We start from the raw sequence: 24000 nt of genomic DNA on the forward strand, positions 1-24000 counted from the left end.
GCCATCTGTTAACGAGCAGCTCAACAGCGGAGGATGTGAACAGTAGGAAAGTATAAATCCCAGGTGGTGCCCAGTGTACCCAGTTACTGTAAGTGGGTTTGTTTTGCAATTCTGCTGAAAAATACTGGCGTACAAAAACACTCTTAGGGGGAAGTCACAAGCAAGGCGAAAGAATAGCCAACTAGCTAGTAGTAGCTCAAACCAAGTGCACAGTTATTGTAAGTGAGTTTATTTTTCCAATTCTGCCAGACAAAACATATCGAGGGTATGCCAATGTAGTACGGCACAGTTCCTTTAACCGGGTTTGTTTTTTTTCTGCCAAATACTAGCAAACAAACACTCCCAAGAGAGCAAAACACGGCAGAAGTGTGTGTTGGATGTGAACAGTGGAAGTTATAAATCCCAGGTGGTGCCCAGTGATGCCCAGTTACTGTAAGTGGGTTTTGTTTTGCAATTCAGCTGAAAAATACTAGCGGACAACAACACACTCAGGTGGAGGTCACAAGCATGGCGAAAGAATAGCCAACTAGCTAGTAGCTCAACCAAAGCATATACTAAGTGGGTTTGTTTTTCCAATTGTACTGGAAAATATTGGTCGGACAGAAACAGGCCCAGGGGATGTGAAAAGTATTGCGAAAGAATAGCTAAGTGGCTAGAAGCTCAACCCAAGTTTGTTTTTCAATTCAGCTGAAAAATACTAGCGGACAAAAAACACATGGGGGTAGGGGGGCGGGGTGTCAAAAACACGACGAAAGAATAGCCAGCTAGCTAGTAGCTCAACCGAAGCATATACTAAGTGGGTTTGTTTTTCCAATTGTACTGGAAAATATTGGTCGGACAGAAACAGGCCCAGGGGATGTGAAAAGTATTGCGAAAGAATAGCTAAGTGGCTAGAAGCTCAACCCAAGTTTGTTTTTCAATTCAGCTGAAAAATACTAGCGGACAAAAAACACATGGGGGTAGGGGGGCGGGGTGTCAAAAACACGACGAAAGAATAGCCAACTAGCTAGTACGTAGCTCAAACCAAGGTGCACAGTTCCTGTAACCGGCTTTTTTTTGTATTCTGCCAAAAAATACTAGCAAGAGGGCAAAACATGGCAAAGGTGTGTGTTGGATATTGAATGTTTTTCATTTCTGTTGAAATACACCAATGACATAACACATGTCCAGAGCAGAGGTTGCGCTAGACTTTTTCACAGTCCGTCATTTTGACGGACAGGGTCGAAAAAAATCCGTCATCGCCTATTTTTTTTAATTCTCCATCTCCTTTCTCAATGTGGGGGGTCGCGACCCCGCACCGGGAACAACACATGCGCAATTGCAGCCAATTGAGAGTAAACCGCTGTGAATACACCCCCTTTCACTCGACATTCATTCTCCAACTTTGAGGATGGAGTCAATTTTGCTTTCCACTTTCTCTCTCTGCCCCCCTCATTGCACTGTTTAAAAAGCTGCAGATATCTCTCATGACGCGCGTCTGATTCAGTGTTCAGCGCTATGGTCACCACAAGCACTTTTTTAAAAGACGCGTGCAGGGCTTTATCCAACAGCTGTCAGTCACTCGTTTGGCTCTGATTAATGCACCGATTGTAATACAAAGGCGCAGTGTTAAATAATATTCGCGTTTGGCTTCACATGCACGATGGAAAGGAAAGCCGTCTTGAAGCAGAAAGGTTTAGCCCAGGCAGTCGACAAAGGCACTGAAGCCTAGAACTACAATAGGAAGACGACCAGATTTCGCAAAACTTTGTTGAAAAATATCAGCGACGGTAAAGGGAGTCTCTCTATGAGCCTCTCTATAGCCGTTTCTGGCAACGTTTGCCAAGTTGTAAGTTGCGTTGCCTGGTAATATTTAGGCTCTTGAATATCCATCGTTTTTAACCTATTAGTTAATGTCCTGAAGCCGTTTTAGAACTGCGTTGCCTTTGAGTGAAGGTTCTGGCTAGCAAATGCTATTCGTATAGTGTTTATGTTTCAAGCGAGGAGTTATGAAACAATGCTTCTATGAAGGGACAACTTCGTCATTGGCAGAAAATCAGATAGTCGGTAAATGTAGTAGGCCTATGTCTAAACATAGTTCTGAATCTTAAAGTCGAAGTCACACGTGTAGGCTATGGTGGCAACGTCTTAGTTATTTTAATTCATTATTTTGAGCAAGCGCAGAGGCGCGCGCTCTGCTGCAGCCAGCCGCACAGCCCAGCTGCGGCGCATGGTATGGCAAGCAAGGAGAGGGGGAGAAAGGCAAACGATAGCATGAAATTATCTGCGCTGATAACTATACCTAATTGAAATGCATATTTGCTCTACTCGATAGAGGCGTACGTCTACTTAAAACTTGTGATTTATTTATCATCACCCTGATTATTGATCCGTCAAAATGACGGACAGACTTCAGAATTTTCCGTCATCCTTCAAAAAAATCCGTCAATGACGGACATTTGTCGGTTAACGCGACCTCTGGTCCAGAGGGAATTAAAAACATACCGAAAGAATAGCCAGTTTGTACTTGTTGACTTCACACAATCAGGTCAAAGCTTTCATAGCTTTGAGCTAACAAAACCCTGTTTATCAAGCAGGTTAATAACTAGCTCTGCAATCAATAAACTCAATTTCACCTTCTCTCAACCTCACTTGACCTGATGGTCCCTTCTTCTTGTCTCAACCACATGCACCAGTTATCCACACCTTGTGACTGCCACCTGGCCACCTGCCACTACACACGTTTGGAGCAGAACTACATACCAATTCTCATTAGGGGTGTATTTCTCGAAAGCGTAGTTGATAACTACGGTAGCTACTTTGTTGGTTGCAGTGCAATTTCCCATTGGCAACTACCCAAGAGAAAGCGTTTTGAGAAAGCGTTGTGTTGTGTGTTCTGCCGAAGCCACACTAGATCAGTAGTAAAGCAGCAACACACACACTCACAGACACACACACACACACACCAACGATGACCACAACCTATCTATCTGTAGTAGCCACATTAGATTAGCAGTAAAGCAGTAGCAACACACACACACACACACACACACACACACACACACACACACACACACACACACACACACACACACACACACACACACACACACACACACGCACGCACACGTCCAGATGTCCCTGTGTCACACAGGTGTTTGGCGGTGTCCCGTACCTCTCGTCGGGCGTGTCTACGTGGAAGGTCCTCTCGATGACGGTGGTCCACTGCAGGCAGCGGATGATGAAGGTGTTGGGCTTCGGCCGCTCCGTCTTCATCAGCTGACACTCTGGAGACGGGGAAGGAAGGACACACACGCACACACACACACAGGCACACACACAGACACACAGACACACACACACACACACACACACACACACACACACGTCAGGGGTGGTCAGAAAAGGCACGGATGCAAGCACACACACATCTTTTTTTTTTTTTTTTTTAAGATTTCTTTTTGGTCTTTTTCGACTTTATTTGATAGGACAATGTGAGAGGTGGACAGGAAGCGAATTGGGAAAGAGACGGGGAGGGGTTGGCAAAAGGACCCGGGCCGGGAATCGAACCCAGGTCAGCCGCATGGCAGGCGAGTGCCCTACCAGCTGGCTATGGCAGGGCCTACACGCGCCTTCTTCAAAGGGTCATCAGAAAAATACTGGCAAAATCGGCACAGAGAAACTCACTCTCACTTGCACGCACGCCAGAGGTCGCGTTAACCGACAAATGTCCGTCATTGACGGATTTTTTTGAAGGATGACGGAAAATTCTGAAGCCTGTCCGTCATTTTGACGGATCAATATTCAGGGTGATGATAAATAAATTACAAGTTTAAGTAGGCCTACACCTCTATCGAGTAGAGCAAATATACATTTCAATAAGGCATAGCCTAGGGCCTAGTTATCATCAGCGCAGATATTTTCTTGCAACTATCGTCCTCTATCGGCAACTATCTCTCCCTCTCTCCCTGCTTGTCATAGCCTACCATGCGCAGCAGCTGGGCTGTGCGGCTGGCTGCAGAAGGTCGCGCGCCTCTGCACTTGCTCCAAATACTGAATTAAAATAATGAAGACGTTGCCACCTTTCACGTGTGACTTTGATTAATTTAAGATTTAGAACTATTTGTAGACCTAGGCCTACTACATTTACCGACTATCTGATTTTCTGCCAATGACGAAGTTGTCCCTCTATCGTCCTTCATAAAAGCATTGTTTCATAACTCCTCGCTTGAAACATAAACAAAAATTCGAATAACATGTTTGCTAGCCAGAACCTTCACTCAAAGGCAACGCTGGTCTAAAACGGCTTCAGGGCATTAATTAAATAGCCTAATAAAAACGACGGCTATTCAAAAGCCTACATATTATCAGGCAACGTAACTTACAACTTGGCAAACGTTGCCAGAAACCGGCTAACCTTCTCTCATTTCGATATCTGGTTCACCCATTATTATTTTTTTAATTTTATTTCAGACAACTACCTCGTTCCCAGAGCCAACATATCAAGCCGATGAGGCTACATAGGCTATAGAGTGGCTCCCTTACCGTCGCTAGCTTTTTTTCAACAAAGTTTTGCGAAATCTGGTCGTCTTCCTGATGTTGGCTTCAGTGCCTTTGTCGCCTGCCTGGGCTAAACCTTTCTGCTTCAAGAAGGCTTTCCTTTCCATCGTGCATGTGAAGCCAAACGCGAATATTATTTAATAGGCTACGCCTTTGTTGGCCTATTGCAATCGGTGCATTAATCAGAGCAAAACGAGTGACTGACAGCTGTTGGATAAAGCCCTGCACGCGTCTTTTAAAAAAGTGCTTGTGGTGACCATAGCGCTGAACACTGAATCAGACGCGCGTCAGTGAAAGATATCTGCAGCTTTTAAAACAGTGCAATGAGAGGGGCAGAGAGAGAAAGTGGACAGCATAATGGACTCTATCCTCAAAGTTGGGTAATGAATGTCGAGTGAAAGGGGATGTATTCACAACGGTTTACTCTCAATTGGCGCAATTGCGCATGTGTTGTTCCCGGTGCGGGATCGCGACCCCCCACATTGAGAAATGAGGTGACGAATTTAAAAAATAGGCGATGACGGATTTTTTTCGACCCTGTCCGTCAAAATGACGGACTGTGAAAAAGTCTAGCGCAACCTCTGACGCACGCACACGTGTAGTGTACACACCAAGTGGAGCTCAGTGTCAGAAAGACCTCATCCAATTTCTGAGAAACAAACACATCCTGTTATTGAGTGTGAATAAAAGCTGGCAGACTGAACTGCAGAGTAAAAATGTCAGCAGCGGTCACAATTGCACTTTTTACACTCATGGAAGTGTGTGTGTGTGTGTGTGTGTGTGTGTGTGTGTGTGTGTGTGTGTGTGTGTGTGTGTGTGTGTGTGTGTGTGTGTGTGTGTGAGAGAGAGAGAGTGAGTGTGTGTGTGTGTGTGTGTGTGTGTGTCGTGGGGCTTGGAACCATCACAACTTAGTAACTTGGGGGAAAAACAAGGTCTCTCCAACAACTTGCTACGTAGATAAAGAAGCTGTTTACAAGTTTGTGGATATTTTTTGAAAACACAATTTTCAAAAAGTAATTTTGGTTTTGCTATGCTTTTCCTGCTTACCTCAGCGCCACGGGGCCCCCTAGCAGCCCTCACCGGCCCCGGGCCCCCACGTTGAAAACCCCTGATACTGCATTAGGCTAACATGTGATCCAGCAGTGGCGTATAAAGCCCTCTTCAAAACTCATCATGAGGCCGTGTGACACTCTTGAGTGCAGCGGAGCAGAGGGAGGTCTGGCCTAATGGCAGGGCAGGCTAGCTACATAACCCTAGTGCAGGGATGTCAAACTCAGGCCCAGGGGCCAAATCTGGCCCGCAGAGCCGTTTTATTCGGCCCGCGAGATCATTTCAAATCTGTATTACAGTTGGCCTACATGCACCATTAATGTACTCTATAGCATATCAAGACTTGAGCATGAAATATGGTGTGTCACAGGATGTGCAGAGACATTTGAACTACCATACATGATGGGAAAAGGTGTGTGAGAAATTTAACTATGAGTATGAAGCTCATGTTCACACAATTTTAGTCAGTTCGGCCCGCGACTTCGTTCCAGATTTTTATTTTGGCCCTCTGTCAATTTGAGTTTGACACCCCTGCCCTAGTGCACTGATACACACATAGGCGCACACACACAGTGTGCAACACAACTTACTAACTGTACACCACACACACACAAATTACAAACATCTACACTCCACACACACTGTGGGTGACATAACTTCTTCACACCATCTTTTGCTCTCACACACACACACTCTACGTACCACACGGACTACATTTTTGATGTAGATCACCACTGCTTTGTATGCAAGATTAACAATGACAAATCTGCGGTAGCTGGATCAGCCCTACCCAATTGACTGTACAGCCCTTTCACAATTAAGGTACGAAACTACTAATGTACTCACTGGCCACAGAGAAGTTGTTGAGCGGGTAGGCCAGGTCCATGTCCTGCGGCTTCTCCTTGTAGCCAATGAAGGAGCCGTCCGTCTTGAGCAGGAAGTAGCGCGGTCGCCAGTTCTTAATGTATTCTCCTGTGGAGGGCACGGAAAAGAGCACAGAGTCAGGAGGAGCATGCTGGAGCCAATATGGCCGCCTTGTCAAGAGCGACCAACTTTTACATAATTCAAGTTTACAGGTAGTAGCGTGGTCGCCAATTCTTAATGTATTCTCCTACAGAGGGCATGGAAAAGAGCACACAGTGAGTAGCAGCAGGCTAGAACCGACAAAGACACTGTGTCAAGAAAGACAAACACCAATACAAACAAACATAACTGCACACAAATGGATCAAATAAAATTCCTCTAGGTCCTTTGGGATGGAAGTTATAGGGATAGATTTTTTTTAATGTTCACAGGAAGTAGCACGGTCGCCAGTTCGTATTACATAATATCATACATATAGCATGTTTTTTTGGGGGGCGTTTGTGTTGGTCCCTATTGACACGCTATCAGATGTGAAACCCCTGAAACCACAGGTGCAATACATGTTTACTAGGGCTGTAACGATACACTCAACTCACGATTCGATTCGTATCACGATTTGTGACCTACGGTTCGATACACCCCACGATTTCTGAAATGTATCTCCACTGAAGTTTGGAAACACCATCACATCAAATCCTAAGGTTGTTTTCTGGAGTAATGGGTAATAAAACTTTGAAAGGGCGTATCACGATACTGCCTCCTTGTATCACGATACAGTATCGTGACTCTGTATATCACGATTTCTCGGTTCGATACAATATCGTTACAGCCCTAATGTTTACCCAAATCTGTGTATGGCTTGATTTTAGCATTTGCAAATAACAACAAAATTGACATGATGCCCATTTGCTTGTTTGAGCCAACATGGCCAATCCCTCACCATGTGGATATAACCGACAACCAAGTGCACACATGTACTAGGTATTATGGCTGCACAATTAATCGAAAATAATCGAAAATCGTGATAAAATCGTGAAATCGAAGTCGTGATTTCAATCGTGATTTAATCGTGGCAACAATGACCTACCTTTGAGAGCGTTCTTGAAGCCAGAACCTACTTACAGGCAGGTGCTTCTGGCCAGAACTCTGTCCACCTAAGTTTCATGCTATTGCCTTTACATAATTATTAAATTTCATTTTATTTTGCTCATCCCGTACATAATTCATTCTTGGTTATAATCTCAACTTGTTATAATTTTCAAAAAAATCTGCCAAAAAAATCAATAATCGTGATTACGATTTTGACCAAAATAATCGTGATTATGATTTTTTTCCATAATCGTGCAGCCCTACTGGGTATGCACTACCGGTATGAAGAAACAAGATGCGAAACCACACTTAAAACTTCATTAATGTTTACAAACATTGGGGTTTGTAGTACTTAACAACAATATCTAATTTAATTGGGTATAAGTTTCTGTAAAACTTTAAATTCATAAACAATTTTTAAAAATAATTTTAAGATCCAGAGATGGATTTTTTTTCATTCCAGGTGGATGGAGATTATTTACATATAATAATATTAAAACAATTTTATGTTTGAATATTTCTGAAAGTCTTGGGGGTTTTCCATCTGAACTCTTTACAAAACTGATGATAAACACAAGCATGCAAGTAAACAAAACAAAAATAGATAGAAAGAAAGAACGAAAGAAAACACAATACTTTACTTGGGCACATGCGAATCACTGTCATTCATTCCTTGTTTTTACTATTTTTAAACACACACACACACACACACACACACACACACACACACACACACACACACACACACAAATTCCATCACTGATAAATTCTCTCTCTCCATCACTCACACACACACACCCACACACACACACACACACACACACACACACACACACACACACACACACACACACAGGATGACATCATGTCTCTTATATGCTTGTAATGTATTCATTCAATACAGTTACACGCTATTCTACCCTTCAACACACACACACACACACACACACACACACACACACACACACACACACACACACACACACACACACACACACACACACACACACACACACACACACACACACACACACACACACACACACACAATTACATGATGACATCATGTCTTTATATGCAACAAATGTATTCACTGACTCATTACAGCTGCTCGTCTATTCTACCTTCTCACCCCCCACCCCCAATCACTCCAACACACACACACGCGCGCGCACACACACACACACTCACACGCACGCTCTCACACACACACCGTCACACACACACACACACACACACACACAGTCACACACAATAACACTAATGTTCAATTGTACAGTCAATACAGGTCATTGGCGAGTCTGCACTAATTGTGTCTCCGTCAATTCCAGACACATTCTCCTCCATCATGCTCACACGTACAGAAAAGAAGAGAGAGAATGAGATAGATGGAGAGAGAGAGAGAGAGAGAGAGAGAGAGAGAGAGAGAGAGAGAGACAGACAGACAGACAGACAGAGAGAGAGAGAGTTTGTCTGAGAGAGAGAGAGAGAGAGAGAGAGAGAGAGAGAGAGAGAGAGAGAGAGAGAGAGAGAGAGAGAGAGAGAGAGAGAGAGAGAGAGAGAGAGAGAGAGAGAGAGAGAGAGAGAGAGAATGTGCAGTACACACATGAAAGAGTGAAAGAACTGGAGATTATGAGAGAGAAAGCAAGGGGGAGAGAGACAGGAGAGAAAGAGAGAGAGAGAGAGACGGAGAGAGATAGAGAGAGAGAGAGAGAGAGAGAGAGAGAGAGAGAGAGAGAGAGAGAGAGAGAGAGAGAGAGAGAGAGAGACAGACAGACAGACAGACAGACAGAGAGAGAGAGAGAGAGAGAGAGAGAAGAAGAAGAAGAATATCTCTTTACTGTCAGAGATATAAAGCAGCGGCAGATCCTGACCAAATACAGACTCAGTGACCACAGCCTCGCTCTCGAAAAAGGCAGACGACGACAATCATGGCTGCCAAGAGAGCAAAGGATATGTGCTCACTGCACGACAGGTGAGGTCGAGACAGAGGCGCACTTCCTTCTCCAATGCGACAAATACTCAAAAATTAGAGAAGCGCACTTTAATAAATTTAACCAAGTAATCCCGGGTTTCCCGGATCTGAATACAGACAAATTATTATCTATCCTACTGGGACAACAAGGGCAGACAGCAACGCTTGCTGCCAAATATGTCAGTGCATGCCATAGACAGAGGGATATTGCATAGACACCACAAAAGTCACTACCCCCACCACACACACACACACACACACCCACACACACACACTATGCACACCGACACCCACACCCACACATTTCTGTTTGCTTTCTTTTCTTGCTGATATCAATGCAATCGCAAGCATTCATTTGTGTGTTTGTTCTAACACTTATTTCATTATATCATTACCAATGTATCTTGAACCAATGCTTTGGCAATACAAAATATTTTTTGTCATGCTAATAAAGCTTCTTTGAATTGAATTGAATTGAATTGAGAGAGAGAGAGAGAGAGAGAGAAGGGATGCAGCGATACCGATACTGGCACCCGATACTGCTCATTATACACGTACTCGTACTCGTCAAGCACTTGCAGATACCAGGAACGATACTGCTATTACACAAAACAATGCAAAATCTTGTCACGTTCTGTGGACTTGAAAACAGCATGGAAAAAAGTGCCACCTCATACATTTACTAACATTTAAATCTACATGGAAATGGACAATAAAAATATCACAGGTGGAAAAAAACAAATTTATTTTCATTGTATTTTGACTAGTGGTGGGCCGTTATCGGCGTTAACGTGCTGCGATAATGTGAGACTCTTGTCGCGCGATAAAGAAAATATCGCACGTTAATCTATTCTCAAAATATAGGTTTGGAGTTTGGGTATGCACGTCACCATAGCGCTTAATTGACAGACGCTTTTAGACTGCGCTCCAGTCGCTTGTCCTCTCTCCACCTGTTGTTTCAGCAGACCTACTAAATATGAAGTGTTTGCAGCTGAAAACATTAATCCCTCTGCCGTGGTAGTTGTTGTTTGAGTGCTTTTTCATAAGTGGTAGACTAAAGAGACGTTATTGTTTGAGGTGAAGCATAGAGACATTATTGTGCGTGAGTAGCTACCAGCCCGACATAGCCTACATTTCCTCACGCATTGCATAGAATACATAAACAACTTCCAGAAATCTTGCCTGTGCTATAATTGCAAAACATTCCGTGTGATAGTCCTATGCATTTTGAAGATTGTCGAACTCCGCTGCTCCTTTTAACAGTCAGTGGCAGATTCTCTCTCTCTCTCTCTCTCTCTCTCTCTCTCTCTCTCTCTCTCTCTCTCTCTCTCTCTCTCTCCCCATTAGAAATGAAATGCTGAATTGTTGAGGTAATATTGTTTAAATAGCCTAAATGTTTGATAGATTTATCTGTATTTGCCTCTACAACTTATAGCGCTGTTCATTTTGAAATTTCAGTAGCCTATCTTATAACTGTAAATGCTTCCTAACATATTGGACACACTTTATACATATTGCTGTGATTTTTTCATCTCCAAGTATCAACATGACCATTTTTTGAAGATGAGATTCATTTTGGAAAAAAAGATGAGCTCTGGTCTAATGCGCCATCTGTCTTAAGAAACCCCAAGGTTTTTTTCGGCATTATTTCGCTATCGTGCCTATTCTGAATGAGCCATTTTGATATAGATTAATCTAGATTAATCTGGATTAATTTCATAATTACAGTGAGATTAATCTAGATTAAAAAAATTAATCTATGCCCACCCCTAATTTTGATGGTAAAAAGGTATCGGTATCGGTACTTGGTATCGGCAAGTACACCCATTAATGTACTCGTACTTGTATCGGTTTTCAAAAAAGTGGTATCGGTGCATCCCTAAGAGAGAGAGAGAGAATAAGGGGAAAAGAGGAGAAGAGAATAGGAGGCATGCACGCCATCGGAGTCCCATTCAACCACCACAATCACATTCATTTCCACAACGACTGCTTGTTAGCTTTTCACACTCTCATTCCTCGTCCAACCACTCCAACTCACTCCCACATATACAATACATACAGTACCCACACACACACACACACACGCGTGCACGCACGCACGCACGCCACTTTCACCACAGTGCCACACAGTGAGTCTGCTGCCTTACTCTTTCTGCTTCTCTCATACACTCTCATGCGCACATACACACACACACACACACACACACACACACAGGTACACACACACACACAGGTGCACACACACACACACAGGTGCACACACACACACACACACACACACACACACACACACATGCACGCACACACACACGTGCGCACACACACACACACACACAGCTCTACTTTACAACTCACACACACACAGGTGCACACACACACACACACACACACAGGTGCGTACACACACACACACACACACACACACACACACACACACACACACACACACACACACACACACACACACACACACACACAGCTCTACTTTACAACTCACACACACACAGGTGCACACACACACACAGGTGCATACACACACACACACACACACACACACACACACACACACACACACACACACACACACACACACACACACACACACACAGCTCTACTTTACAACTCTCACACACATGGTCCACTCTTCCCAGCACACACAGTGCAGGTCCACTTCACAGACAGACAGACAGACAGACAGACACGTGTGAACTCACACACGCACGCACACGCGCACACGCGCACACACACACACACACACACATCACCATCCCCTTCCACTCACCGCTGTACTATCACCATGACTATCCCCATCCCTCCATCACCATCACCATAGGTACGTTACCGTCCATTATCCAACCTCCCGTCCTCCACCTGTGCTTGTGGCCTTGTGGCTTAAAGAGGGAGCATGTCGCTAAGCTAGTGAAAGTCAATGGATCCGTGTAGCATGTAGCAATGCTACATGGATGCATTGACTTTCACTAGCTTAGCGACATGCTCCCTCTTTTAACTTGTCTTAAAGCAAGACAACGGCTTACATGAAAAATAAGACACTTTACCACCTTTATAAACCCCAGCCAACGATTTTAACTGTATTAAGCCCCAAGATAGTGGCATACCCCTTTAACGCCCCGGCCGCCTCCATGGAGAAAACAATACATTTCCCCCGCTGTCAGTCTAGGCACAATGACTTTTGGAGGGGCTTTCCCCCATTCAACATCCCGATTGCAAATGACAGAATAACGTATGCATTCTGTTTCATTTGCATAGACACTGAATTAAATAAACTTGTGTCGTCAATGGCATCTTGCAACATCCTCACGAAGCCACAAGCACAATAGAAGGGAGGACGAGAGTTTGGATGATAGAGTGTACCCCATGACCATCCCCATCCCATGTTAACACCACTCGCGCACGCATAGGACTGGGTACCGAAATTCAATTCTTTGATGGAACCGAATTAAAAGCTAAGGTTCTACTTGGCATCGAAACGTGCCTTGTCTGTCGGTTCCACATTTCGGTTCCTGAAGTCTGACTGTCAGAGCCATCAAATGTGTTTTTAAGCACGCGGCCATTTCAGCCAACCACAAGTGTCACAAACTGACCACGCTCCTCCTCTTCCCGTTTCGCACCTCATTTAAACGATTGATAAGACAGCTGATTTTCAACCAGCTGATTGTACTACTTGAGAAACAAAAACATGCCGTCGAAAGTGTGGCTATATTTCAGGAAAGTAGATAAGGAAGGAGCGCGCTGCAATATCTGCGATAGACTAATATCATGCAAGAATGGCTGTTCAAACACTGCTCTTGCATTCGATTAACTTGCGTGCAGAGAGTTGCAGCATCTTTACAACGGCAACACCGTCAACCTCAACCATGACCTCGACTCTTCAGGAAGATGTCTCTGACAGTGCCTTGGAAACATGTTTTTCCATGAAAAGAGCTTACTTAGAAAGAACTGGTCTTGTGTTGGGGACGTACAAATGTAGCCTATTTAGACCGTTGGTTAAATTCGAGGGAACAAAGAACAGCGACAAAAAAGATTTCCCCTCAATCCGGCTGGAGAATAACGCCATTGTTTACTTGAAGTAGCGGCCGCTTAAGGTTAAATAGGCCTAACAGTGGATTGAAAGAACATAAAAACGTTCCGTAAAAAACTGTAACAAGCTAAGAATCTCAGCTTTCGAACAAGCCCTAACACATGTCTGTAGGTCTAGGTTAAGGAGATCGCTGGCTGTTAGGGAAAAAATTACGAGATAAAAAAAAAAAAGGTTGGAAAGCGCTATTTTTTCACTTGAAACAGCGGCCGCTTGCAGTTCAATAACTTTTGATTGAAAGAACATAAAAACGTGCCGTAAAAGCCTGTAAAAAGCTAAGATTCGCAGCTTTCGAACAAGCCCTAACACATGTCTATAGGTCTACGTTAAGGAGATCGCTGGCTGTTCGGGAAAAAATGACGAGATAAAAAAAAAAAAAAAAAAAAAGGTTGGAAAGCTTTCGAACAAGCCCTAACACATGTATGTAGGAGAAGGACCGGTTGTTTTTACCACTAGAAAGGGGCAATCTTGGGTCTCTGTTTTGGTAAGCTGTCGACAGACTGGGTAGCGTAGGCTACATTAAAAAATCATGTCAGGCAGGCTTGACATAGGATTGGTACCAGAAGTGAAGTTGCACAGTACAGCAGAACCATTTTAATCAGACATGATTACATTTATCAGTATCAAAACCGTTTATTATACTTGCCAAGCCATGCCGAGAGGACAACTTGCAGCATGCAATTAATCATGAATGCTGTATAGAATTAAATGCCTTTAACCCACCATTGCTTAAGTCACGATGAGCGCCGCCTTGTGGCAGGCAGGGAAACTCATGATTTACAGACCCGTTACGCCATCTACTGGCCACTTTGGGTAACTGCAGGTTTAATTCAGGGTTTCTAGGAACCGAAAATGGAACCGTTCTGGTACCGGAACCGAAACGAAGGAACCGGAAATGGAACCGGAACCGAAAATTGTCAATCAATACCCAGGCCTACGCACGCACGCACGCACACACGCACGCACGCAGGCACGCAGGCACACACACCTTGCTTGTGCACCCCCCAACCTTTCACCACCACCATGACCATCCCCATCCCATGAAAACATCACTCACTCACAAATCTATCTTTTGCACCCCCCCCCCCCCTTCACCACCACCATGACGATCCCCATCCCATGAAAACCGTCATGCTCACACGCTCACATGCGCGCACACACACGCGCGCACGCGCTCACAAACACACACACAGCTTCTGCACCCACCACCCCCTTCACCGTCACTATGGCCATCCCCTTCCCCTGAAGACACACACACACAAACTATCCCCAACTCTCGCAAACACACTCACCAATAGCTGAACAAACACACACACACACACACACACACACACACACACACACACACACACACACACACACACACACACACACACACACACACTTAGCTCTACTTGAAGACACTCACACACATGGTCCAGTCCCATGAGAACAATAGGCGACCGCAGACACACAAGTTCTCTCTCACTCATACGCGCACACACACACACACACACACACACACACACACACACACACACACACACACACACACACACACACACACACACACACACACACACACACACACACACACACACACAGAACAAGTCCGACAGGCGGACAGAGATGCGTCCGTCTATGCACTGCCACCTTGTGGACACAGGAGGGAATGACGGAGGGAATTTAGAGAATGCGTTTCAGACGGACGGACATACAGACAGACGAACGGACATTCCCTCTAATAGAGATGCCAAGACGCATCTAAAACCAAGTGTCAACATTTTGGCCAATTAAGGGTCAAAGAAGTCCAAAATTAAATTGTCCTTCAGTGTAACGGATACCTTCTGCTGGCTATAACTGTAAAAAACATGACTATTTATTTATTTTTTCCAGTGAATTCATGAAAGCCTCGGCTGTCATCCATTCACTTGAAACAATTTAAAAATCATGTTTTTTTACAGTTGCAGTCAGCAGAAGGTATCCGTTACACTGAAGGACAATTTCATTTTGGACGTCTTTGACCCTTATGCAGCTGTGGCTATTTCATGACCAGTACAGGTAATAAAGTTCACTTCACATTATGTTAACACAGAAAACCAAGTGTCAACTCACCTCTCTTCTGCACCCATCCCTCCTTCACCACAACGTTGGGGTCCATGGCGGCTGGCCGCACTGGGCCGCGCTGGGCTGGGCTGGGCTGGCCGCAGGCCTCTGAACCCCGCTGATCCCCCCCGCCGGCTACCAGCCTCCTCTCTCCTTTCCTCTTCCTTCTTTTCCTCGGTTCTCTCTTTCACACACACACACACACACAAACACACTCGTCTGTCTCCTACCCAATTCCCCCCCTCTCTCTATCCTTTTATCCTGTCTTTCTATTCCTCCTAATTACACACACACACAGACACACACACCAACTTCCTACCTCTTACTCGCCCGTCTTTCACCTTCTCTGTATCTCTCTATTCTCCTTCTTTCTTCTCCCTCCTTCTCTCCTTTGTTGATTTTCTTTGCACAAAAAACACGCGCACTAGCAAGCGTTCTAACTCTTGTGTAGTAGCCTACCTATTTACCTGCCTAGTGCGTGTGTGTGAGCGCCTGGCGGTCTGTGTGCCTGTCTGTGATACACTATCTGTCTGTCTGTGTGTCTGTGTATGTATACTGGCCTGTTTAATTTAGCTGCTCCACTTGCTACCTGCAGCAGTTGTGGCTGGTCTTTCGGTCTTTCTCTCTCTCTCCCTCTCTTTCTCTTTCTCTCCTTCTTTCTGTGCCAGTCTTTCACTTCTTCCCGCTCCCTGTACACTTGCTGCTTTCACTTAGCACTGAACCTTCCTTCGTTCCGTTCCCCTCCCTCCTTCCTTCCTTCTCTCTCTCTCCCTCTCTCTCACGCTTTCTCTCTCTCCCCCACAGTCACACTACAGAGGTGACTCAGCCTGGAAGGAAGTAGAAGAAAAAAAAAGAGAAAAATTAAATAATAATACAACATCATAACAAGCACATTGAGCACATTGAGCAATCTCTCTCTCTCTCTCTCTCTCTCTCTCTCTCTCTCTCTCTCTCTCTCTCTCTCTCTCTCTCTCTCTCATTCACACGCACAATCACTTTCTCTTTACCACCATCTCTACCCCTTACCTTTATCACCAAAACACCCCTCCTCCACACACAAATTTCTTTGCGTGGCGCACACACACACAGTGTTGGTAATGTTGGTGCGTGTGGAGGCTGCTTACACGAGAAATTAAGTCATTCTTGATGAAATAATACTGCAACAATAAAACTAACTGCCCATTGGACAATAGTCTCTCTCTCTCTCTCTCTCTCTCTCTCTCTCTCTCTCTCTCTCTCTCTCTCTCTCTCTCTCTCTCTCTCTCTCTCTCTCTCTCTCTCTCTCCACCACAAACGCACATACACACACCAGGCGTCTTGGCTGTTACTTGTGAGCGCTTTACGTGAGAAATAAAGTCATTGTTAAGGCCAAGAGCATGTTTCCCGTCCATCCCTGCCCGCCTGCCTGCCTGCCTGCCCCTCTGCCCGCCCGCCAACCTCCCAAAGAAGCGGAATCACCCCCTTTCCTCTCCAATCCACTCCACTCCTCTCCTCTCCACTCCACTACTGTTGCTCACTCGCTCATCTCACCTCTCTCCTTTCTTGCTCCCTTGTTCATTCTCATTCTCCACTCCTCTCTCTTCTTCACTCGCTCACCTCTCCTCTTGGTCACTCACTCATTCTCCTTGCCTTTCCTCTCCTCTAGCTAACAAGTAGCGCTGTCACGATACACTAGTCATGTTAAGGTTTGTTTCATGATTTTCGGTACACCCCACATTTTTTAAACATGTTTTAAAATTCCTTACTTTGCTTTTTTCCCCAGCATTATGAAATAAAAATGATGAACATAAACTACTATAGTTTATAGGTCAAATAGGTTAAAGAGTTTAAAAATAATACTGATGATGATGACTTGAAGCACTAAGCTTATCACATCATATCATGGGGTTGTATTCTAGACTGAAGGGTAACTGAACTTTGAAACGGTGCATCACCATACTGCCTCCCATGCATGGCGATACAGTATACTAGTGACTCTGCATATTACAAGTTCTCAGTAGGGCTGTAACAATATTGTATCAAACTAAGTACTAGGGCTGTAACGATATTGTATCGAACCGAGAAATCGTGATACACAGAGTCACGATACTGTATCGTGATACAAGGAGGCAGTATCGTGATACGCCCTTTCAAAGTTTTATTACCCATTAGTCCAAAAAACAACCTTATGATTTGATGTGATAGTGTTTCCAAACTTCAGTGGAGATACATTTCAGAAATCGTGGGGTGTATCGAACCGTAGGTCAAAAATCGTGATAAGAAGCGAATCGTGAGTTGAGTGTATCGTTACAGCCCTACTAAGTACAGTAGCTCACTCTCCTCTCTCATGTCATCATGCTCCCTCTCTCGACTCCTCTCTTCTCCTCTCATCTCCTCCCATGCTCACTTCATCTTCTCTCTCCTCTTCTCTCACGCTTACTCTATCTCCCTCTCTCGACTCCTTTCCTCTCCTCTTCTCTCTTGCTCACTCCATCTCCTCTCCTCCCTCACTTCTATCTCCATCTCATCTGTCCCTCTCGACTCCTTTTCTCTCCTCTTCTCATGCTTACTCCATCTCCTCTCTCTCTTGACTCCTTTCCTCTCCTCTTCTCTCTTGTTCACTCCATGTCCTCTCGAATCCTCTCCTCTCCTCTCATGCCTCACACCATCTCCATCTCCTCTTGCCCCTACCTTGACTCCTCTCCTCTCCTCTCATGCTTACTCCATCTCCTCTCCTCCCTCACCCCTACCTTGACTCCTCTCCTCTCATGCTTACTCCTCTCCTCCATCACCCCTACCTTGACTCCTCTCCTCTCCTCTCCTCTCATGCTTACTCCATCTCCTCTCCTCCCTCACCCCTACCTTGACTCCTCTCCTCTCCTCTCATGCTTACTCCATCTCCTCTCCTCCATCACCCCTACCTTGACTCCTCTCCTCTCCTCTCATGCTTACTCCATCTCCTCTCCTCCCTCACCCCTACCTTGACTCCTCTCCTCTCCTCTCATGCTTACTCCTCTCCTCCCTCACCCCTACCTTGACTCCTCTCCTCTCCTCTCATGCTTACTCCATCTCCTCTCCTCCCTCACCCCTACCTTGACTCCTCTCCTCTCCTGCTTTCTCCATCTCATCTCCTCCCTCACCCCTACCTTGACTCCTCTCCTCTTCTCTCATGCCTCACACCATCTCCTCTCCTCCATCACCCCTACCTTGACTCCTCTCCTCTCCTCTCATGCTTACTCCATCTCCTCTCCTCCCTCACCCCTACCTTGACTCCTCTCCTCTCATGCCTCACACCATCTCCTCTCCTCCCTCACCCCTACCTTGACTCCTCTCCTCTCCTCTCCTCTCATGCTTACTCCATCTCCTCTCCTCCCTCACCCCTACCTTGACTCCTCTCCTCTTCTCTCATGCTTACTCCATCTCCTCTCCTCCCTCACCAACATCTCGAGTCCTTTCCTCTCTCGTCTTGCTAATTCACTTGATCACTCTCTCCTGTCCTTGCCTCTGCACTCCTCATGCTCAATCACTTGCTCTCCTCTCCACTCCACTCTTCTTGGTCACTCACTCTCACTCTCCTCTCCCCTTGGCTAACTGATTCGCTCTCCTCTCCCTTTTCCTCGCCTCTTTTTCCGTCATTCACTCCCCCTTTTCCTCTCCTCTCCTTTTGGCCACTCGCTCCTTCTCTTCCCCTCTTCTCTTGCCAACTTGCTCCCTCTCCTCTCTCCTCCTTCTCCTTCCTCTTTTCTTATTCACTAGCGTGCTAGCCTCTCCTCCTCAATCCTTGCTCCTCGACCACCATACCAGAGAATCGTATATGAGAGCGAGATAAAGCAGGCGGGTTCTTTTCCGGTATCCACTTTACGTCGGGTGAACGCCCCTTTAGGAGACCTTCGATTAGGAGACCTTCGGAGTCTTGAGGTAGAGAATAAATGGAGTCCCCTTAGTGCTGTAGATGGCGGTAGCGCACGTCTTGTGCAAACACCACGAAAAGAGAAGAAGAAGGAGGGACAACGCCCCCTTAGGAGACCAATTTTTGAGCACACGCTTCTGCATTGAGTGGGCGTGTTTCGATTCCTCTTATTATATATCCAACCTCTTTGACCATACCGTCTTCTCCTCTTCGCTCCTCTCGTTCCACTTCTCTCTCTACTTTCTTTTCCTTCTCTTCCCTCCTGTTCACCCTCCTTTCCTCTTGGTCACTCACTCATTCTCCTTTCCTCTCCTCTCCTTATGGTGGCTTGCTTGCTCTCCTCTCGCCTTTCCTCTTCTCTCCTCAACTAGCTAGCTCTCCTCTCCTCTCCTCAACTAGCTAGCTCCCTTCTCTCTTCCTCTCCTCGCTCACTTCTATCCTCTCCTCTCGCTAACTTGCTCACTCTCCTCTCTCCTTTCCTTTCCTCTCCTCTCTTCTTGCTCACTCCTCTCCTCTCCTCTCCTCTCCTCTCCTCTCCCTTCCTCTCCTCTCCTCTCCCTAACTTGCTCACTCTCCTCTCTCCTTTCCTCTCTTCTTGCTCACTTCTTTCCTTTCCTCCTGGTCACTTTCTCATTCTCCTTTCCTCTGCTCCACTAACTTGCTCTCCGTTCCTCCCCTCATGCCTCCTCTCCTCTCATTCACTAGCCTGCTCTCCTCTCCTCAAACCTTGCTCATTTGCGGCTGCACTCCTATCCTCTACCCTTGCGATTTGCTCCGTCTCTCCAATCCTTTCCTTTCCTTTCCTTTCCTCCCCTCTACTCTACTCTACTCTCCTCTACTCTTGCTCTCCTTAGTGCTACCACACAGGCCCTTGCTCTTGCAAGCACTTTATCAAAACCCAACAACACACAGGCAGGCATGTGTGCGTATAAACACACATGCCAATATGCACAAACACGCACGCGCACGCACACACACACACCTCTGCATCCTGTGGTAAGTCCCCTGTGTAAAGGAACGGTGACCCTCGCGCGCACACACTCACAAACGCACACACTCACAAACACACACACATATGCACACACATGTGAACGAGCGCGCGTGCGCATGCGCGCACACACACACACACACATTCAGCTGATATGCATCCTGTGGTAAGCCCCCATGTGTAAAAGTGTGGCCACCCTGGCCCTTATACATTCAGTTTGTAACACACACACTTGCACACACACACACACACACCTATCATAGTATGTATCCTGGGGTAAGCCCCTTGTGTAACTGAGCCGTCATTCAAGACCTCATGCATGCAGCACTGCTTATCAAAACTCTCCCTCACACACACACACACACACACACACACACACACACACACACACACACACACACACACACACACAGCATCATCACCATGCATGTAGACAAGGTTTTACCTTTAAAATAAATAGCCTAGAACTATGTCCCGTCCAAAATTGGAATCTCTCGTCACACACACACACACACACACACACACACACACACACACACACACACACACACACACACACACACACACACACACACAGCTATGCACTACGCAGTGTGACTGCCACTAAAGCAGGAAGATACCAGTTGAGATATAATCTTAAAACAAACTCAGTCCAGATGACCAGTAAGATTATCTTATCAATGTCCAGGACAGAGCAATAGGCTACTCCAGGAAGGGGTCCGTCTGTGCTGTATAGAGGAGTGGAGTTCTACAGAGAGACTACATTGACAAGAAATGGACGTTGACGTCTTGATAAACAAGAAGGGGTCGACAGAGTTATGCCAGGCAGGAGGATAAAGGGGCTAGTTTATTTGCACATGTAAAGCCTATCTATGTTTGAGGGCAGGTCCCGTGACTGGGAAGTGTTTTTCAGAGTCAGCGTTTAAATGAAACTTAACTATAGAATCTATTCCCCTCCGCGCGCATCTGAATCGCCCGAGGAAGGCGCAGACGACTCTCTCAAAATGCCAAATGCAGGCTAGTCGTCTGATAAGACGCAGACCTCTGAACAGGGAATTGCAGTTTACTTAGCCAGTGTCTGCATCGTGTGTGGCGTTATTGTCTTGCAGTTTCTTACAGTATAATACCACCAATGTCTCGGTGTGAGACGGTAAGACACCCCCACACCATCCCCCTACCCCATTCGTTTGTGGCGACATTACCAACATGTGCGTCCCGTCTCGTTATAAATAAACACACATTTATTATAAAGGCTTTGGGCATTCCCAGACGAACGTTCCCATCAATTCGTTTATCAGACAAATGTAAAATACGAGTGTTACAGACGCCAGAAAGGCCACAAGCAGAGAAACATACAAAACAAACACCTACACCAGATGACAACATAAACAATGGCTGACACTACAACGGAGCATTCCAACAGTGGTGTTCGCTGCAAAGCCCCCCGTCATCAACGCGACCCGCTCTATAGCTCTACAATCATCGGATTTGCAAGCAATTAATAAGACGACAGAGTTAGGCCGCCATGCAATAAACAAACAATAACACAACGGCTTTTGTTCCAAGGGCATGCGTTGTCTTTTGGGCTACGGTTATATAATAGACCAACGGCGCGATTACCGTTAGATCCGAAAATGCCTACAAGCGTGACTAGCTAGCATGCGGCTATTAGCTAGTAAAATGCCATTTTGAATGTAATTAATGATACAACATCAGTGTTGTGATATTTAATCGGCCCGTGGAGCTGGGGGGATCACATTTATCGTGGGGAAAGGAGCGATGTCGTAGGATGTGCGTGTTTGACTCCCGTCTTTTCTGCATCATTAACAGCAAAATGGAGGCATTCCGTATGTTACTAACCTTAGAATGGGTTTATTTGTAGCCTGCCACAAGAAAGGCAAATCGAGAAATAGAAAACATGGGCCCGTAGGCTTGGCCGCGGCCTCCGACCAAGCAAAATAGATAACTGTTAGCGTGCTAGCATCATCCCTGCCCAAGCGTTGTGGTTGCAGCAGCATCTAACCATGTCCACCCTGCCTCGCATCCAAAACTTGCAGATGTGCATTCTTCATATGCTAGCTACTAGCAGTATCAGTACCAGTGTAAGCTAAGGGTGGGTTTAGGAACCGTGTGAGCGGAAACAGGGCCCTGCTCATTTACTTGAAACATTATCCCAGCCTCGTGCTAGCATCTTTGTAACCATCTCTGTGGTTACACCCCAGTCTAGTCTCTACCCCCCACCCAAAACAGTGCTAGCCACAATGCCATATTACCTGTCGGGGAAAACGGGCTAGGGGGGATTCGCTGGGTGTCTCCCTTCGGAATCCTTGTGATCGCCTGCCCCCTCTCTCCCACCACCGCCACCAGCTAGGATGGGAGGTAGCAGGAGAAATTCTGGGGAAAGCCCCCGCCGTCACGGGCAGAACGATGAGAAGGACAGCGATGTTGCCATTGCTGCTACGCGTTGCTGGCAGTGCCCGTCCGGCGAAAATCGACTTTGACCCTGGGTAAATATATCTCACGACGACGAGGAAGATGGGTAGAAGAGGGAGACGGCGGCTCGGCTTGCCTCCGTCACTGCTGGCCTGCCTGCTGCTACCACAGCCGTTACCGCTGGCATTGAGGAAACGTCGTGACGTCACGTCAGGCAGATTTTCGGACCACTTCCCTCTCCTTCCTGGCTTTGTGTCAGTAGCCGGGCTTTTGTGTTCACCGGCTGCCCCAGCGCCTTGTCGGAGCCCTTCAGACAGCCACAATGCGTTTTGTGTCTGACCGAAGAAAATAATAATAACAACATGGAAACAAATCGGCTGTGGGTCATAAACAGTTTTTTTAATGTATTTGTGCAGACTCCCACAACTAGGGGAGTCACGACTTTTTTGTCTGAGTGGTTGGTAGGCTAAGCTCCCATTGTGAAACTAATTTGGAAGTGGGGGTGTAGCCTACGGCTTTTGTTTCAGAGAAGGGGGGAAAGCTTCTATAATCCTACCTCTTACACAATGCTAATGACGAAAATTGGTAATACAACGTAGCCTTTATCAGTTGTTGATTATGCCAGTCTAAATTTGGGTATAGCCAGCAATGACTCGTTAAATCACGTGAATATTAAATCCTGTTTCGTGACGCTGTCTTTTTTTGTTGTTGCAGTTATTTATTCTTTTATCTGGAGGATGCTTGCTAAATTTGGGGATACGCTGAGGGCTGGTAGAAGGTGTCTCCCTCTAGTGTTCATCGTGCAAAACAACCAGCAAAGGGATTTCAATAGGCCGCTCAAAGTGGTGAACATTCAAAATAGTCAGATTCAAAACAAATTAGAGTCAATTTAAGATAGCAAGTTGTATATACATCAAATTGTCACACAAAGATCCACAATTAAGGTTGTAAGACCAAGGAAGACCAAAACAGTGGACCACACTCTAATAACA

The 24000-nt window shown here is 45.7% G+C and overlaps 1 protein-coding gene across 1 annotated transcript in view; it reads right to left on the reverse strand.

Annotated features, from left to right (window-relative positions):
- akt3b (v-akt murine thymoma viral oncogene homolog 3b) overlaps positions 1–23645 on the reverse strand; it is a 48131-nt gene extending 24486 nt beyond the window's left edge. Inside the window, exons 1-4 of the mRNA XM_063197705.1 lie at positions 22849–23645; positions 15708–16525; positions 6436–6561; positions 3155–3266 (exon numbers count right to left, since the gene is read on the reverse strand). Of these exons, the coding sequence (XP_063053775.1) occupies positions 3155–3266; positions 6436–6561; positions 15708–15753 (284 nt within the window). The 5' untranslated portion in view covers positions 15754–16525; positions 22849–23645. The remainder of the gene's footprint in view (positions 1–3154; positions 3267–6435; positions 6562–15707; positions 16526–22848) is intronic.
- Positions 23646–24000: the final 355 nt, after the last annotated feature.

Source organism: Engraulis encrasicolus, chromosome 1 (genome assembly GCF_034702125.1).
Source record: "Engraulis encrasicolus isolate BLACKSEA-1 chromosome 1, IST_EnEncr_1.0, whole genome shotgun sequence".
In the NCBI taxonomy this organism is placed as follows: domain Eukaryota; kingdom Metazoa; phylum Chordata; class Actinopteri; order Clupeiformes; family Engraulidae; genus Engraulis; species Engraulis encrasicolus.